The sequence below is a fragment of the Ipomoea triloba genome, chromosome 1 (genome assembly GCF_003576645.1).
Source record: "Ipomoea triloba cultivar NCNSP0323 chromosome 1, ASM357664v1".
Taxonomy (NCBI): domain Eukaryota; kingdom Viridiplantae; phylum Streptophyta; class Magnoliopsida; order Solanales; family Convolvulaceae; genus Ipomoea; species Ipomoea triloba.
This window is the reverse complement of record NC_044916.1, coordinates 26,269,021-26,288,139: the sequence shown is the minus strand read 5'-3', so window position 1 is coordinate 26,288,139 and position 19,119 is coordinate 26,269,021. Positions and strand designations below refer to the sequence as shown.

Here is a 19,119-nt window from a genome sequence, read left to right as displayed (position 1 = left end):
TAGGCCACTGTACTCTTCAAATGCATGCAATTTCACCTGATAGCATGTTACCTTCCATTTCATCAGGTTGCCTACTTACCTAGATGATGATGTGTCATTTTAAAATAATTTTTTAATAATAAAAATAAAAAATAAAAATATTAATTTTTAAATATTTTTAATATTAATTTTTAATATTTTAATATTAATATTTTAATATTTTTAATTAATTTTTATTTTTAAAGTTTATTATTTAATAAATATTAAAAATTTAAAAATTAATTTTTTAATATTTGTTAATATTAATATTTTTTAATACTAATTTTTTAATATTTTTATATTAATTTTTAATATTTTAATTAATTTTTAATTTCTAATTTTAAAGTTATTATTCAAAAAATATTTTAAAATGTCAACTCACCTCCATGTAAACATGCAACCTGGGTAACCTGCTATCAGGTAAAATGAAATAGAAGGTAACCTGCTATCGAGTAAAATTGCACGCATTTGGAGTGTTCAGTGACCTAATTGCATATTTTTTTCGTTCAGTGACCTAATTGTACTTTCAAGTTTCGTTCGGTGGCCAATTTGAACCTTATTCCAAAAAATTACAAATCTAAACAACACATGTGTTAGCAGATTAATATTCTATCTGGATCTGGAAAGGGATAATGGTTAAATATGTAAGGTAAGTAAACTATCAAACTCTTTAAAAGTTTTAAATAAGTTATTAAATTTGAAAAAATGATGCAATTAAACCTTGTTTTCCTCCATAATTACTTAATTTGCCTTCCGGCAAAGCTCTATTAAGATTTTAGAGCTCTATTTAAAAATAAGATATTTTATTGTCTATCTCAAATAATTTTTCATGATGATTATTAGGGTTATCAACATACAATATCGTATGGAGTGATCTTATCACTATTTGCATCTATCATTCATGTTTTCTAAAAAAAAATGAGTATCAATTTCGATACATGCCATATATTCTTTTAGACAATTAAAATATCACATTATATAAAGGCACACAATTGTCAATATAAGATAATTATAAAATATCATCTTTCAGAAAAAATACTTATCTGGCATCTGTAGTACGTTTGTCTAACAATTGTATGGTCATCGCTATATATGATGTTAGTAATTTGCCAAAATCACCTTTACACAATTTTCAAATTGACAGGAATAGCCAAAAAATATCATAGATTGTATTGGGATAAACAATGCAATTAAACAAAACGCATCAATTGTTAATTTTGGAGTTCCGATCCTAACAAAAAATGACTCCTAAAACATTATTGACGTCCTGACATAAGATGGAATTATCAATTTAAATCAATTCAAAATGAACATTTTCATTATTCAAATACGTCTTCCAGCAAATAAGATGCAAACTGCCTCAAAATACCCATATAATAATATATGGTAATTATTGGAAAGGGTGATAGAACATTTCAATTAAACAAGATAATAACCATCTTTATATAACAATCATAATTACCATTAATAATAAAATGCCAAAAAGAAAACGTAGGTATTGCAATCTTTCATCCATAAACATGATTTGAATATATAATGATAATGGTAATTTCTAATAATCAGGTTCAATATTAAAAGAATGTTAATCTCAATTACAAAAATAATAGTCCAAAAGATGACAATTACCATTAATTATAATAGATTACCAATGGAGAGTGTGTACGCCTCCCATCTGCTTAAACATTTCAGCTTCTGGCTTTTGTATTCATGACAGATCTGCTCATCTTCGTCCTCACCGCTGGCCCGCTGCTGCGAGCCAGAGAAGAGGGGAAAAAATCAGTCGCCGCTGCTGTCGTTGTCCGATCTGTTGTGTCTGGGACGCAGCCACAGCCACCTGCATGAAACAGATCGGAGCAAAACAATGGCGATGATTTGGAGCCTCCACAAACCGACGATCGAGTTGTCCAGCGGCGGTGCTCCAGCTGGTGTCGCCGCTGCCACTCGTCGTCGGGGTAAGGGCTCACAAAGAAAACTGTATATTTTTATTTTGTTTTGTCTGCTATGAGAGCAGTAAATTATTTACCCAGCAAAGAAGAAAGCATTTACTCATTGTCCAATTCAAGAAACCGAAATAAATATACCAGTAAAAGATGGCAGTCTCTGCAGAACCCAAAAAATAAGGGGATAAGCATCGATGATGATGAACGATGGTGAGCACCTCGATCATGTTGGTTTTGTGATGGAGAATATGAGGAATAACAGAAACGAGGAAATGAGATCTGCAGGCGTGATATCACTTTCCTAAAAAGCGACATAAAAAACTACAATAGGGATGCCCTAATACAAAATTGAATACTCCCATACGACAACTAAGCCAATTTTAATTTGCCAAAAGATTATGTATACCCATACACATGGCTAAGGGTGTGTTTGGTTGGTGGGTTTATGCATAAGGAATGAATATGAAAGTGATTATTTGTATTTGGTTGATAGGTTTTGTGAATGCTATTATGTGTTCGGAATACCCCATTAATGACAAAACCCATACCCTTATTACATAAGGGTTTCATATCCCTTCCTCATTTCTTCCTCACTATTAATAATCATTCTCATTCCACTCATTTCTTCCTCACTCAATTACTCAATTTTAATAGGAGCATCGACCCCTATATAAAATGAGAGTTTCATGCTTATGTATAATGTATGTATGCATAGTGTTAATCATGCATTACATTTTTCTTTCTAAATTAGAAAGAGATTTACTCTCCCATTTTATGAGAGCCTTGAGTTAATTATTACTTTTATGTAAACAAAAATTTACCGAAATTTGCACACTTCAGTTAGGGACGAAAAGTGTAACGTAATGATAACTTAGGGATGAAATTTGCAATTTGAATAACTCAGGGACGAAAAGTGCAACACCAGTAATAACTTAAGGACGAAAAGTGAGTATTACCATAACTTAGGGATGAATTCTACAATTACCCCTATAACTTAGGGACGAAAAATGTAATTTTTCCCAAGATTAATTATGCACAATTTTCATATTTGTGTTTTCAAAATAAGTACTGACTTCTTTCAATAGAATGAAGTTTTCTGGTGCAGAGGAGGATAACAAAGATGGCAGCAGGAGAACTCTAGCTCAAAAATCTCAATCGCTTAAAGGTACCCTCTAGAAGTTGAATCTCACTGACATAAATGCTGGTTGAGAAAGAGTGTTTGAAATGATGGTAACTTACCTAGAGATGCAGAAATGATAATCATATAAAATCAACACAATTATTAAATAACAAAATTTTATAAATAAATAAACTTCATATTTCTTTATTATATATGAAATTTAATAACATTAATAGTTTTTAATAACATAGGATAATGTTAATATTTCAAATAACAAAACTTGTAAAATACTTAGGGTGTGTTTGGTTGGTGGATTTAGGCATAAGGAATGGGTATGAAAGTGATTGCTTGTGTTTGGTTGATAGGTTTTGTGAATACTACTATGGGTTTGGAATACCCCATTAATGAAAAAACCCATACCCTTATTAAATAAAGGTTTCATCTCACTTCCTCATTTCTTCTCCAACTATTAATAATCATTCTCATTCCACTCAATTACCAAACATGCTAAATACTTTCACCAAAACCCATTATCATTACCAAGTATTTGATACCGATTCCGATTCCGATTCCCATATGCGAACCAAACGCACCCTTAATATTTATTTGTATTAAAATATAGATCTATTGTATAAGACCAAAAGGAAAATGAACTATTTTTGGGCTCAAAATTATCTTCAATTGGAAAATTATTTTGTGGACTTCCACCTTGCAAGGTGGATTTGGATTCAAAATACATAATTTACATACTAAATATTTACAGATTATATACTAAGGGTGTGTTTGGTTGGGGGGTTTAGGCATAAGGTATGGGTATCAAAGTGATTGTTAGTGTTTGGTTGATAGGTTTTGTGAATACTACTATGGGTTTAGAATACCCCATTAATGGCAAAACCCATACCCTTATTAAATAAGGGTTTCATCTCCCTTCATAATTTCTTCCCCAACTATTAATAATCATTCTCATTCCACCCAACTACCAAACATGCTAAATACTTTCACCAAAACCCATTATCCTTACCAAGTATTTGATACCCATTCCGATTCCGATTCCCATGTGCGAACCAAACGCACCCTAAATATTCACAATTTACATATTGAATGTTCACAATTTGAATTGTGAACATTTCACTATATAAATTGTGATGTTATTATACCATGCAAGGTAAACCTGAGTCCATGGTATTAGTATTGTATTTAATTAGTAGACAATTAAAATTTAGGTTGAGTTAGATTTTATATGTGATGAATCAAAACAAAATTGTAATTCTACTATTAATGTAGTTTACAAAGAGGTATTTAATAATTTATAATTTATTTAATTATTAATATTTTTTTATCTTTTTCTTTTTTGTTTTCTCCAATATTTCATTTCACTTGATATATTTTCATTCCGTGCATCGCACGGGGTCAACTGCTAGTTCAAAATAATAATAATAATAATGGTTATTCAAAATAATTATTATTATTATTATTATTATTATTACTATGTATAAAAGTATTTATGCCTTTAAAACCTATTCCATTTCTATTCCTTTAACCAACCAAACATTGGAATACAATTCCTAAAGTCTATTCATCCAGCGAACCAAACAATATAATACAATTCATGCTGTTATAGTTTGTCTTCCTTTTGACCCAACTTAATGGAGATTTCATCATACCTGCAGATTTAATTTGCATGCTGAATGCCTAATCCTTGAGTACTCTCCTGTCAAAAATCTCCATCTCTAATTTCCTCTTCTTCACAGTTAGAATTTTTGCTCTCACATAGCCACATATATTGTGTATATACACAAAATCCCTGACTTTGAATAGGTTTCACCTTGTTTAGGAATTTTCGTTATTGCTAACTGAATAAGCTATTTAGTTTAGATAGGTTTCATCTTTATACTTTTTAAGTAGAAGATGCTTTCACCCTTCAATTCACTGAGAAGAGAAGTTACAGGTATGAGAAGCTGAATTCCACAATTGATGAATGGGAGACTAAAAAGACAAAAAAAGCCAAACGCCATTTAGAGGAAACAGAGGTTTGGTTTTCTGTTTTCAATCTAAATCAGCAGATCAGTTGAACCTTTGGATTTTGATCACTAAGAACATGGTAAATGAAAACTACAGGCTGACTTGGATACCACAAGGGCAAAAGCTCTGGCACATTACTGCAATGAGGTTGAGAGGATTGTAAACATTTCGGAAGGAGCCAACAGACAGGCAGAGCAGAATCAGCAAACCGAAGAGCTTAAGGTGAAATAAAAGGCAAGCAAGTACAGATATACTGGGAATGCCCCATCAACATGTTGATGCTTGTAAATCAAACCTAAGTTTCAAATAATTACGGGCTAATAACCTGGAATCGATCGATCAACTATTATTTTCCCGATGAATCAAAGACAGATGCGACATGCATGCAAGGATAATTGAAATATCAGCATGCAAAGAGCTCAAATCTAAAGGCCAATTTTGAAACAAATATGAAAATGAAAATATTGGGAAAAAAAATCGGAAGCAATCGTGTGTATGCATATACGAGTATACATTCATAGAAGGCCTTACTTTCATAAATTCATTCTTAGAAGAATCGAGAAGAGAGCTCAGAAGAGAAGAGAAGAGAAGAGAATGGTCATATATTTTCAATAAGCAAATGATTAACAAAGCAAATCCAGTGTTCTCAAACGAGGATAGTTCTTACAAGACAAGCAAAATGAATCTAGAACAGATCCAAGGACTGAAAGATCCAGTTCTTTCCAAATGGTCCATTCCAAGCTCCTTCATCAGCTCCTTCTCCTTGCGCATGTACAGAAAGGAGGCCTTGTTGAAGCCTATTTTCAACGCCCTATTATCATCGCAAAGATTATTATACTTCTTAATCATATTGGACAGGGACGGACCCAGGATTTGATGGTGGGGGGGGAGGGGGGGGGGGGGCAAATTCAATTGTGGATAAGGGCTCAATGGCTTTAAGTACAGTTTTTATTGTTCCTTGTGAACCTGTGTTGTCAAATTTGCTTACTAGCTGAAACCAGGGAGGACAAGTAACTTTCCTTGACACCCAATTGTATTGACATTGAGAATGAGGTTCATACTTTGAGAGAAAAACAGCAATAACAAGAGTTCAAGAGAAGCAGCTCACTAGTTCGTGATGTAAATGTGAGAAAACAGTAATTAATTTCATGCACTAACCTAGGCAGCATTCCATAGGGTGAGGTTGTCATGCAGCATCCCCAATACGTGGGTGCTCTCCTCACCCAACATCTCCAGCGTATCTATGCTAGCCATGGCATTATCAAATGCCTATATAGAAAAGGACAATCAATTACAATCCTGTTTGGTTCACTTTTAAGCAACAGGTGGCATACAATGATACTCCAAGTAGCAATATTTTCCACTAACATTAATTTTCTTAAAATCTTAATTTTCAAGCAGCTCAAAAATGGGTTAACCAACCCCACAACACAGTCTAGGCCTGCTCTCAATCACGTTCCACTGTACATAAGTTTTTAAAGGCAATAAAGGATGGTCACCACCATCTCATTTTCCGGCAAAGGATATTGGTTCTCTTAATGCTCAAAAGGAGTGAGTTCATTTGATTGAACAGCAAAGCAATTACTAGAGCAATTAATATATGATGTTTTTCTCTCAAAAAAAAAATTAAAAAGCAATAAAGGATGAAATAGTGAACTTTTTCAAACTATGTGGAATGCAGATAACTCTACTGTATGTGGGTGGAGTGTATTCAATAAACTAGAACCTTCACTAGCTGCAATAGCATTGAGAACAGCCACTTTCACCACCTCCCCAAAATCTTTATAATACCAATTATTACCCGCTTCTTTTTTCCTATTATCATTTTTCCCTTCCTACTTACCTCAAAGTTGAAGATCTAACTTATAATCTTGTATCAGCTCATATTTCGTATTACTATTATTCTTCAATCTCCCTAATTCCCACCCTTAAATGTATAATACGAGACTAAATATGTATAATAACTTAGTTAAACTAATCCCACAGAATTGGGAATTCAGCAAATGCCATATACTGATGAATGGCTCAGTGTTGCCCAGAGTAAAGAACTAACTTAAAAGTGAAAACATACCCAAAAATAAGCACACTTCTACTTGCCAATCTATAAAGTCGACACCCCCTAATGCTATCATTGCTGATTTACTCAGACATTCAAAAAATATTAACAGGAAACAAAACTACAAGTATAGGAGGACTTACCTTATTCGCTGTTTCAATTGCAGCTACCGGGGATTTCAAGTTTTCATACTGGAAAACTGAGTAATTGAAGGCCAGACCCAGTCTTACTGGGTCTGCTGGGGACACAGCTTCAGCATGAGCCTTCAATGGTAAAACACAGCACATTTTTAGAAGCTTTTCACATAATCACATTTACTAGAGATCTAATGAAACCAATATAAATAACATATTTACCTGAGCATTTACATACATAACCTCAGCATCCATGTCAACTTTTTGTTTATCAGGTCCTACATGGAATTCAGAGAGGGAGCGGAAGTGATCGCTACTCAGCTTGTAGTAACAAAGCTTAGCATCGGAGGAAGTAGTGTAAGGGGAGATTGAATCAAGCATGCCTTCCAGTTTATCACACAACTTAGAAAGTTTATCTCCCAGCTTCTCTCGGTAACCCTTTGCCAGAGTTTGCTTTTGCTCGTCCGTCTCCAACGTCTCGTTGTTATAGGCCACGAGCCACGCGGCTCGGAGAGGGCCGGTGACCTTACTATAAGCGAGGCTGAGGAGTCTGATCTCCTCCCTTGTTAGCTCGGAGTCTAGAACTCCGACCGTATCGCCCATTAACTCAAATATCTCATTGTAGTCCTGCGCTTGCTCAGCAAGCTTACATAGGTACAGGAAATACTCGCGATTGATGGGGACCGCCATAGAGAACGACGAGACCTTTTCTCGGAAATAGAAGGGGCTGTGAATCATATCAGCAAATCAATGAATCAATTAACTAATAACTAACTGACCTACAACATCAACTACGGCAAAATCTAATAACTAATTGACCTACGGGCTACGGCACTAACACAGCAAGCCAGCAACTACCAATAACATATAAACCCTAAACCCTAAACCAATATAATCAAGACCCCTCTTGTATGACAATACTTAGGCCATGACATCTGAAAATATAGGAAACCATAATTTATCTTGTAACAGACAAATCAGCTCTCTCTAGTTTTTCACTCCACTCGGAAGTTAATGGTGATTTTTTTTCTGGGTGCGTTTGTGTTAGAGGATTTGATCGGAAGACTCGAGCTCCTCGACCACTAATGGCCAGGTTGCACTTTCCAGCGAGCAGATTGACCAAGAACAAAAGAAAGACGGATGAAAGCTAGGCACTAACCTGCTGAACATAGCCTCTGACATTCATATCATAGCAGTTCAGAACAGAGAGTGGCATGTTATTTAAAGACATGCTACCTATCAGAAATAGGCATTTAGATGTACATATATTTCAACGTGTTTAGAGTGATGAAGAATAGCCATTCATTGCTCAAAACTATGGTCACCGATGTCTTTTAGCGAGAAAAACCAAAAGTTTCAGTCTGATTTATCATTTACTTCCATTATTTCAAATCCAGTTGCTTTATGGTTCTTTCCATCATTTTCTTTTTAGGCTAGAATATTTGTCAGCAAAGTCAGGTTATCTTCCATGGATTCACATATACGAACCCTAAAACAATAAAATGAAATTTATTCAACCACAACTGGCGAATGCTCTATCCGGGTTCTGAATGCATCTCATTGATGCTGAGACTAATTTATGCAAACACACGGATATGTATGCAGTACTAAATCTTCCCCCAAGTTGAGAGGAATGCAGTACTGAATCTGCCCAAGTTGAGAGGAATAAGAATTTTAGGCTATAAGATTTTGATCACCATGGCAATGCATTTCATATTAACTATCTATTTTAAAAGCACAAAGTTCTAGTGAATAGATGGCAAAGAAAACAGCACATAAGTTCTAGCAAATAGATGGCAAATAAAACAGCACATAAATTCTAGCAAATATATGGCTAAGAAAACAGCAGTGCAAGCCAGCAACTACTAATAAAAAAAACACAAAATTAGGGCAATTAGAGCAAAAATCACGGCAGGCAGCAACTAGTATCAGCAAGTTCAAAATTGAGTAAATTAAGGCAAAAACAAAATTAAGAAATTAGGGCAAACAAAAAATTAGGCGAATAAATTCGGAAAATTAGGTGAATAAATTATTGAAATTAATTAACTAGTAAGGGAAGAGTCGAAGAAATGTAGAAGACCAAACCTAGTGGGGGGCTCGAGGCGGAGGCAGAGGCGGAAAGGCGGTGGCGATGCAGTGGGAGGAGGTGGACCGGTAGCGCCGTGGTGGACTGGCGAGTGGCTGTGGCTAGGCGGTGGGACTGTGGTCTGTGGGAGGCGAGAAGAAACGCAGAGTCGCAGAGAAGAAAACGCACGCGAAGCCCTGGAGCCCGGAGGAGGAATGACCAAATGAAAAAAAAAAAAATATATATTTATATATATAACATACCCAAAACGACGTCGTTTTGGGGCTGTAGAATTTTGGGCAGCAGCCATGCTGGATCCGCCACTGGCTGTGAAAATTTCCGGTAATTTTCGCGGGATAGACCCGGAAAATACATATCGGATCGGGTTAGACCCGGATCGGATATATAATTCAAACTATTTAAAAAAGTTTAAATTATATTTATATGGAAAGTATAAGCTTTTAAATATTATATTGAGTTTTGATTTTCATCCTTTAATCGCAATCTATATAATTCAAACTATTTTTTTTAAAATATAAATTATATTTATATTAGTACAAACTTAGGTGTCTATCCTTTTATGTGCTTTTAAAGCATGAAACTCTGAGTCGATGCTCTTATTAAAACAAAATTGTCTATATTAATATGTTTCTAGTTATTATGTATTAAGATTTATTAATATCATTATATATAGATATAGATATATATATATATATATATATATATATATATATTTTTTTTAATTTTAAGATTGTAAAGCAAAATTAGAGTTAATTCCATCAGAGGTCCCTTGTCTTTGGTGGCAATTCCAAATTTAGTCCCAGACTATAGCTTTTGCCATTTAACATCCCAGACTATTTGTTTTTGGACACTTTTAGTCCTTCTCATGAATTTTTCTATTTTTAGTAAGGGCATTTTTGTCTCTTCATATTGTTCTTTTGCTATTTTTTTTTTCAGTTTCAACCGATTTAATTGGTTTAGGACTTTAGGTAACTGATTTTTAGTAACCGGATTTTTCAATCGGTTTTTAGTAAAGTCCTAAACCAATTAAATTGGTTGAAACTGGAAAAAATAACAAAAGAAAAATATGAAGAGACAAAAATGCCCTTACTAAAAATAGGAAAATTCATGAGAAGGACTAAACGTGTCCAAAAACTAATAGTCTAGGATGTTAAATGGCAAAAGCAATAGTCTGGGACTAAATTTGGAATTTCCACCAAAGACAAGGTACCTCTGGTGGAATTAACTCAGCAAAATTAGAAATGTGAATATTCGACATTGTTAATTTTATTTATTTTAATAGGAGCATCGACTCCTATATAAAATGAGAGTTTCATGCTTATGTATAATGTACGTATGCATAGTGTTAATCATGCATTACATTTTTCTTTCGAAATTAGAAAGAGATTTACTCTCCCATTTTATGAGAGCCTTGAGTTAATTATTACTTTTATGTAATCATCTTCTATTACATTACTACACTTTCTTTCAATTTTTATGATATTTCTTAACATAATATTATATAGGGAAAACGGCATTTTTGGCCCCTGAATTGTTTTACTTTTAAAGATTTGGTCCCTATTAATTGATTTGAACAAATTCAGTCCTTGAATTGTCTATAGTATGACGCATTTAGTCCCTGAAATTATATAATTACAAATTTTGTTAATAAACTCTTTTTCCATTAAGTTATATTTGTCAATTACTCTATACATTAAAGCTTCTTGTCAGTATAATCCTCTAGGCCAAGTTCGCCGTCATTGGAATATGAAGACTATCCTTTTAGAGGTTGGCGGCTCCCATAAATATGGCGCAAATGGCCATCGTCAAAGTGAAAAACATAGCGATAATAAAAGAATAAATTCCATTCAGACAACATATATGTATATATATGAAGTTTGAAGTCACAAATAAAATAAACACATATTACTTTCAATCACTCCTTCATTATAGATATTGTTGCACTGAATGAAACATCCTCCAATTTTCTCCCACCAATCAAAACATTATTAACCACAAATAAATAAATACATTCATGCCCTATTATCTCTTTTGAAATAATATTGCAGAGCTTTGCGTAGATTACCCAATTCGCCAACAAGAAGATGCTCGGTGCTTTCATTGCCACTGTGTTTTCCAGGCATGGTTTTGGAAACCTGGTGAGCTCCACTAAGACGATTATGGCCGTTTACGCCATCTTTATGTGAGCCACAAACCTCTCAAATTAAAGGATAGTCTCCATACTCCGATGTTGGCTGACTTTGCCTAGAGGATTATTCTAAATTAGGTGTAGTGCTGGAATGGATGACTATTTATGAGGAATTTATGCGATGGAGATGGGGAGAGAAAGAAAGTTTTAATGTATAGAGTAATTCACAAATATAACCTCATGAACAAAGGGCTTATTAACAAAATTTGTAATTATATAATTTTAGGGACTAAATATGTCACATTATAGACAATTCAAGGACTAAGTTTGTTCAAATCAATTCATAGGGACCAAATTTCCAAAAGTAAAACAATTCAGGGACCAAAAGCGTCGTTTTCCCTATTATATAATAATTCCTTATCAGAAATTCTAGCATTCCTTATCATTCCTTATTTATGGCTAAAATTGACAAAATATTACAAATATGGTTCAAAATATTTTAATCTTGCGTATTTTTAATATATATATATATATATATATATATATATATATATATATATATATATATATATATATATATATATATATATATATATTACTATATGATGTATATTATAGTATTCAAAAAAATTATTACTATATTATGTTAATGTACGTAATTAAATTCCTCTCGTGATAATATTAAAAAAAATTCAAAAATCAAATTACTATATGATGTATATTATAGTATTTAAAAAAAAATATTACTATATTATGTTAATGTACGTAATTAAATTCCTCTCTTTTGTATTTTTAATATATATATATATATATATATATATATATACATATATATATACATATAGATTACTATATGATGTATATTATAGTATTCAAAAAAATTATTACTATATTATGTTAATGTACGTAATTAAATTCCTCTCATTATAATATAAAAAAAAAATTCCAACAATCAAATTACTATATGATGTATATTATAGTATTCAAAAAAAAAATATTACTATGTTAATGTACGTAAATAAATTCCTCTCATAATAATATACCATGCAATTCAATTATGGTTCAAATATTTTAATCTTGCGTATTTTTTTATTTTATATTCGTAAACAATCAAATTACTATATGATGTATATTATAATATTCAAAAAAAATTACTATATTATGTTAATGTACGTAATTAATACAAGAAGCTCACCACATTAGGTGTAACACTCATCCGAAAATATGATAATTGCAGATCATGCACAGAGAAGAACGCAACAAATTCTCAAATTTCATCATTAAAAAAACTCACGGTTCCACCTCTACCATACTCAATAAACAATCAAACAGAAACACTAAAAAGAATTTTTTTTTTCCCCAGAGATTTTCTGAACAACTAAGCGGATCAAAGATGAAAACCAGTACCACATTTACGGGAAAACGATGAGTTAACCGTTCGAGGTGCTGGCGGGTAGACGGGAGGCTATGGCGGGCGGCGGCTGCTGAACGGAGAGGAGGCTATGGCGGGTGGCGGCGAAAGCTTTGGTAACCGGAAATGGCGGATGGCGGATGGTGGCTGGCGGTAGCACTGTGTTGTTCCGATTTGGGGGTAACACTGGGGGCTGCAGATCTGAACAAGCGTAAATGGCGTCGGCGACGGTGGTACTTTGAAGAAGCGGAAATGGCGTTCGTTCTCTGAAGAAGCGGCGACGGGGGTATGGTGTTTGAAACGGAGGCCAAGTGTACTGGTTCGTTCTCTTCGCAGATTTATCAGGGAGACACAGGTATCCGACTTTATTAAAAAGCCGACAATGTCGGTTATTTATAGTAACCGACGTTGTAGGTTCATAATATATAATACGGCGCAATACGACATCGGCTAAAGTCCTAGCCGACGTCGTATTGCGCCGTGGGCTGAGTGCATTTGTGATACGACGTCGGCTAATGTCCTAGCCGACGTCGTATCAAGGGTCGGACGGCCGTTATATTACATCTTCAAAGCTTCAAACAACTTGTTTCATTCTAGCATTCACCACACACTTGTTTGATGATTATGCCAATCGATTGTAAAATAAATTCACAAGTTTTTATTAAATTAGCACACACTTCGAATATAGAGAGAATAAATTAAAGCTATTAAGTTAGTGTAAAAATTATTCTAGAGAGAGAATTTTCAAGATCAAATCTTCAAGATTGTTAACCAGAAAAAAAATTATATTTTTATATGATTGAATAACACTTACTCCAATAGGTTAATTAAAGTGCCACCAATCAATTCAAATCACTTTGAATTGCTTAAAACTTCTTCCAATAGAAATCTCTTGTCAACTATTTTGGCATGTTATTGCTGACAAAAGTCATATAGATATATGGTTAAGTTACTGACATAAATCATATAGATATATGGTTAAAATGTTGAAGAATATGTCAAAAATATTGTTGTAGCAATATATAATTAAGAGCATTTTCAATAGTTGTAGTTTTTGAGAAATTTTTATAGGTGTGATTAGGAAAGAGAAGATGGGAGGGAAGGAAAAAAAAAAAAACAAAACAAAAACAAAATCTGAAAGAAATAAAATTATATAAAAAAAGGGTCAAGATTTACACGCCCATTGCACGCGCCCGGTTGGGAGCAAGATTTGTGCCTCACGCTAGGCAACATGGCTTTATTTCTTTCTTAGTAAACCTTGGTCCTTCAACAAAGACCTCACTTACTATCTCTCTTCTCCATCTCTCCTTCACATAAATTTTGATTCCCCAAAAGCGACATAAAAAACTACAATAGGGATGCCCTAATATAAAATTGAATACTCCCATACGACAACTAAGCCAATTTTAATTTGCCAAAAGATTATATATACCCATACACATGGCTAAGGGTGTGTTTGGTTGGTGGGTTTATGCATAAAGAATGAGTATGAAAGTGATTATTTGTGTTTGGTTGATAGGTTTTGTGAATGCTATTATGTGTTCGGAATACCCCATTAATGACAAAACCCATACCCTTATTACATAAGGGTTTCATATCCCTTCCTCATTTCTTCCTCACTATTAATAATCATTCTCATTCCACTCATTTCTTCCTCACTCGATTACTCAATTTTAATAGGAGCATCGACTCCTATATAAAATGAGAGTTTCATGCTTATGTATAATGTATGTATGCATAGTGTTAATCATGCATTACATTTTTCTTTCTAAATTAGAAAGAGATTTACTCTCCCATTTTATGAGAGCCTTGAGTTAATTATTACTTTTATGTAAACAAAAATTTATCGAAATTTGCACACTTCAGTTAGGGACGAAAAGTGTAACGTAATGATAACTTAGGGATGAAATTTGCAATTTGAATAACTCAGGGACGAAAAGTGCAACACCAGTAATAACTTAAGGACGGAAAGTGAGTATTACCATAACTTAGGGATGAATTCTACAATTACCCCTATAACTTAGGGACGAAAAATGCAATTTTCCCCAAGATTAATTATGCACAATTTTCATATCTGTGTTTTCAAAATAAGTACTGACTTCTTTCAATAGAATGAAGTTTTCTGGTGCAGAGGAGGATAACAAAGATGGCAGCAGGAGAACTCTAGCTCAAAAATCTCAATCGCTTAAAGGTACCCTCTAGAAGTTGAATCTCACTGACATAAATGCTGGTTGAGAAAGAGTGTTTGAAATGATGGTAACTTACCTAGAGATGCAGAAATGATAATCAAACCTGAGTTTGCAGATACGAAAAGACGCCCAAACTGGTTGGAAAGACAGCTCTCATCAAGAAGAATGAGTCAGGATTATGATTCCAGGGAAGGTAGTATTGATTATGCAGTTGCAGTTGCCGCGGCAGCATATGCCATTAAATCACTCGAAGACTCAATCAGGGATCAGAGGAAAGGTCCTCTACCAGAGAAAAATTTTACAATAAGGACAGCAACAATAGTTGATACTAGAAAGCCAATAGCACCAACCTCATCCATTAAGAAGGCACCAACCCTCATGAATAGCACAAATGGAGTGGCCAGCTCCAAACCTGAAATTGAAGCAGCCCGGAAGATTGACAGACCTGCTGCAACATCCTTCAGAAAGACTCCCACATTTGGAGAGAGGTTGTTGGATCGTCCAGCCACTCGAAAGCCAGAGACTCCGGTGAATCTTCCATCAAGACAATTTTCATCTCAACCATCCACCCCAACAAAGGTTGTAAAAGGAGGTACCAGGGCAGATGTTTGGGAACAGGAAGAGTTGGAAAAGATCAGAAAACGGTACCTCTTTATTTTCATTGCAACTAGGAGCCTGCACTCAATGTTAATCCTCAGAAAACTATAAAAAAAATAAGAGAAGTATTGTGTTTTATCTATTTTTCACCCTTCAATTCACTGAGAAGAGAAGTTACAGGTATGAGAAGCTGAATTCCACAATTGATGAATGGGAGACTAAAAAGACAATAAAAGCCAAACGCCATTTAGAGGAAACGGAGGTTTGGTTTTCTGTTTTCAATCTAAATCAGCAGATCAGTTGAACCTTTGGATTTTGATCACTAAGAACATGGTAAATGAAAACTACAGGCTGACTTGGATACCACAAGGGCAAAAGCTCTGGCACATTACTGCAATGAGGTTGAGAGGATTGTAAACATTTCGGAAGGAGCCAACAGACAGGCAGAGCAGAATCAGCAAAACGAAGAGCTTAAGGTGAAATAAAAGGCAAGCAAGTACAGATATACTGGGAATGCCCCATCAACATGTTGATGCTTGTAAATCAAACCTAAGTTTCAAATAATTACGGGCTAATAACCTGGAATCGATCGATCAACTATTATTTTCCCGATGAATCAAAGACAGATGCGACATGCGTGCAAGGATAATTGAAATATCAGCATGCAAAGAGCTCAAATCTAAAGGCCAATTTCGAAACAAATATGAAAATGAAAATATTGGGAAAAAAAATCGAAAGCAATCGTGTGTATGCATATACAAGTATACATTCATAGAAGGCCTTACTTTCATAAATTCATTCTTAGAAGAATCGAGAAGAGAGCTCAGAAGAGAAGAGAAGAGAAGAGAATGGTCATAAAGAGAGCTCAGAAGAGAAGAGAAGAGAAGAGAATGGTCATATATTTTCAATAAGCAAATGATTAACAAAGCAAATCCAGTGTTCTCAAACGAGGATAGTTCTTACAAGACAAGCAAAATGAATCTAGAACAGATCCAAGGACTGAAAGATCCAAATCCTAGACGGGTTTGGATATCCTAGACGGATTTGGTTCTTCCCAAATGGTCCGTCCCAAGCTCCTTTATCAGCTCCCTCAGCTTCCTCTCCTTGCGCATGTACAGAAAGGTGGCCTTGTTGAAGCCCATTTTCAACGCCAGATTATCTTCGCAAACCTTTTTATGAGTCTCAAGCACATCGTAGTAGACATCCAATTGCGCTTTGAAAGCCTTATTCAGTTCATCAACCCTGTTCTGCAACTTTTCCACTGTCTGCTTCAACTGCGCCACCTCTTCGGTGGAAGTGACTTGGCTGTCGACGTCTTCGGTGGAAGGGACTTGGCTGTCGACGTCTTCGGTGGAAGGGACTTGGCTGTCGACGTCTTCGGTGGAAGGGACTTGGCTGTCGTCCATGATAGGAGAGGGAGAGAAAGAGAAAGAGAAGCGTCTAGAAGATGCACCATCCTAGCAGTCGTTATAATGTGGACCACGATCCTACAAACTAGCGGCTTTCCTACTTCGGAAAAAAATAACTATTAAAGGAATTTAAGTATAATTCAATAAATAAAATAATATATTTGTTATAAATAATATTAAGTAGTGGACATTATTATTTAGTATATAACTCTTTCCGTTATTGTTTGTATTATATATATGTTCCTTGTAACCATACATATTTTTACTGGAATGAAGCACTCCTCTCTTTATGTTTGCTCTCTCTCTATCTCTTTTCTCTTTAACTGTTATGTTCTCTTTACCTGCAATGTCCCTCGGTTAGGAGCTAATGGCCAACGGACACCAAAATCTCAACACGTTATCAGCACGTTCAAATACACCGTGGTGAACGGTAATTTTATAAAGTTTTTATGTACAAATTTCATATTTTTCGAATAGGCAATTTTTTCATAATTGCTAAACTATGCATTTCGTATATGTTTTGTATATGCAGTTCTTAGGCCTTTTAATTGCCTAACCTATAGTATTTGCTTCAATTGCATATGTTTACACTGTTATATATACATATGTTTTTCACAGTAAATCATCATCAGTATATACATACACCCGTACACAGTAGATTACACATTTTTTTTATGAGTGTTCAATCTGTGTACTCATTGGTATAATAGTACATAATTTACTCTTTCTGGTATTATTGTGTAAGGCAATTCAGTTCAAACACAACTTTTTCGGACAAAAATTGACAAGTCAAAACTAGTTGTTTTCGGACTTGTTTTTCGAAACCAGTTTTTTCGAAAAAACACATCAAATTTTCAATAAGAATTTATCAATTTTTTTTCGAATCGAGTGCTTTTTCTTTCGAAAATAAAAAAGAGGAAACCTGTTTTGGCCTATTTCCGCCTTCGATCTACGCCCCGGGATCGTCATCGCTCCGCCGAAGGTTCGCGTCGAAGAGGATATCGGAACGCCGGCAACGAGCGGCCCTGTGTCGCCTATGCGTTCCTGTGAGTCGGGCGGCGATGGCGGATGGAGGCTCCTGGCAGCGGCGGCCCTGCGTCGCCTTTGCGTTCCTGCAAGTCCGGCGGCGACGGTTAGAGATCGCACAGCCCTCCGGCAGAGGGCTGGTGGCGATGGCGGATCCGATCTGCTGGTTCGATGACGGCCTGTGCGTCGGGCGATAGATCGGTAGACGTCCGGCAGAGGGCGACAGGCGCGGTGGTGTCAGCGGTGGCACGGTGGTGGCGTCTCGCGATCGGCGGGCGTCCGGCAGAGAGCGGCAGCGGCAGTAGTCGCCGACTGCGCTGCACCTCTGGTAGTCGCCGATTGCTCTGGTTTTTGTGCATTATGCTGCGCCTCTGGTCTTCTTTTTTGCGTAAAATATGATGAGTAAAAAGGATTTAATTTGATCTTATTATTTTGGGCTTGCCCTGAAGGCTAATGCTTGGATGCTATCTTTGCATTAAAATTGAGTGGTTAGTTTTTGGGCCGTTTGGCCCATATCAAGTGCTTTAAAAAACAATACGAGCTTTTGTTATTTGGGCTTGCTATTATTTTTTTTTTTGTTATTCAAATTATTATGCAATTTGGTTGTTTAATATGATTTTATATGCATATTTTGCCATCACATGAATCATATATCAGACCTGCAAATTGTCTTTGTTATTCAATTTATTTTAATAAGTTTATTATTGAATATGCCCATGTACTAAAATTGCTATTATTGTGCATTTTCTTTGGATAATATGATTTTATGAAATCCTATGCATATTCTGCTATATTTGCGTAATCTATAGTGTTTTTTTTATTATGCGAATTATAAAGAGGTGCACCCTCAATTTCCGCTCACAATTGTATAATTCTCTTGTTCAAATTTGAGAATATTTATTTGCTCAAATTTGCTTTAATTATGTGGCCATATGGACCATCGTAGTATTCTCATTGGTAATACTATTTGCTATAGGCTATGA

At 34.9% G+C, this 19,119-nt stretch overlaps 3 protein-coding genes across 5 annotated transcripts; 1 reads left to right on the top strand and 2 right to left on the bottom strand.

Annotated features, from left to right (window-relative positions):
• Positions 1-5,677: 5,677 nt before the first annotated feature.
• Positions 5,678-9,583, bottom strand: LOC116029921 (14-3-3-like protein GF14-12). The gene is made up of 5 exons (XM_031271967.1): positions 9,376-9,583; positions 7,513-8,017; positions 7,300-7,419; positions 6,259-6,369; positions 5,678-5,911 (listed from the first exon to the last, which is right to left on the bottom strand). Exons 2-4 carry the CDS (start codon positions 7,978-7,980, stop codon positions 6,259-6,261), a joined length of 699 nt encoding a protein of 232 aa, XP_031127827.1. The 5' UTR covers positions 7,981-8,017; positions 9,376-9,583; the 3' UTR covers positions 5,678-5,911.
• A 5,664-nt stretch (positions 9,584-15,247) lies between these two features.
• Positions 15,248-16,620, top strand: LOC116011295. Its single transcript, XM_031250852.1, has 4 exons — positions 15,248-15,748; positions 15,882-15,963; positions 16,052-16,177; positions 16,507-16,620. The coding sequence occupies exons 1-4, from the start codon at positions 15,270-15,272 to the stop codon at positions 16,618-16,620; spliced, it is 801 nt and encodes a 266-aa protein (XP_031106712.1). The 5' UTR covers positions 15,248-15,269.
• On the bottom strand, positions 16,575-18,540 carry LOC116029926. Of its 3 annotated transcripts, XM_031271993.1 has the most exons (3): positions 18,033-18,540; positions 17,093-17,210; positions 16,575-17,062 (listed from the first exon to the last, which is right to left on the bottom strand). In XM_031271993.1, exons 2-3 carry the CDS (start codon positions 17,105-17,107, stop codon positions 16,736-16,738), a joined length of 342 nt encoding a protein of 113 aa, XP_031127853.1. In that variant the 5' UTR covers positions 17,108-17,210; positions 18,033-18,540; the 3' UTR covers positions 16,575-16,735. The 3 variants fall into 3 exon arrangements, with proteins under 3 accessions (XP_031127853.1, XP_031127840.1, XP_031127849.1); XM_031271980.1 differs by having other exon boundaries at positions 16,575-17,210; positions 18,033-18,538; XM_031271989.1 differs by having other exon boundaries at positions 16,575-17,207; positions 18,033-18,538.
• Positions 18,541-19,119: the final 579 nt, after the last annotated feature.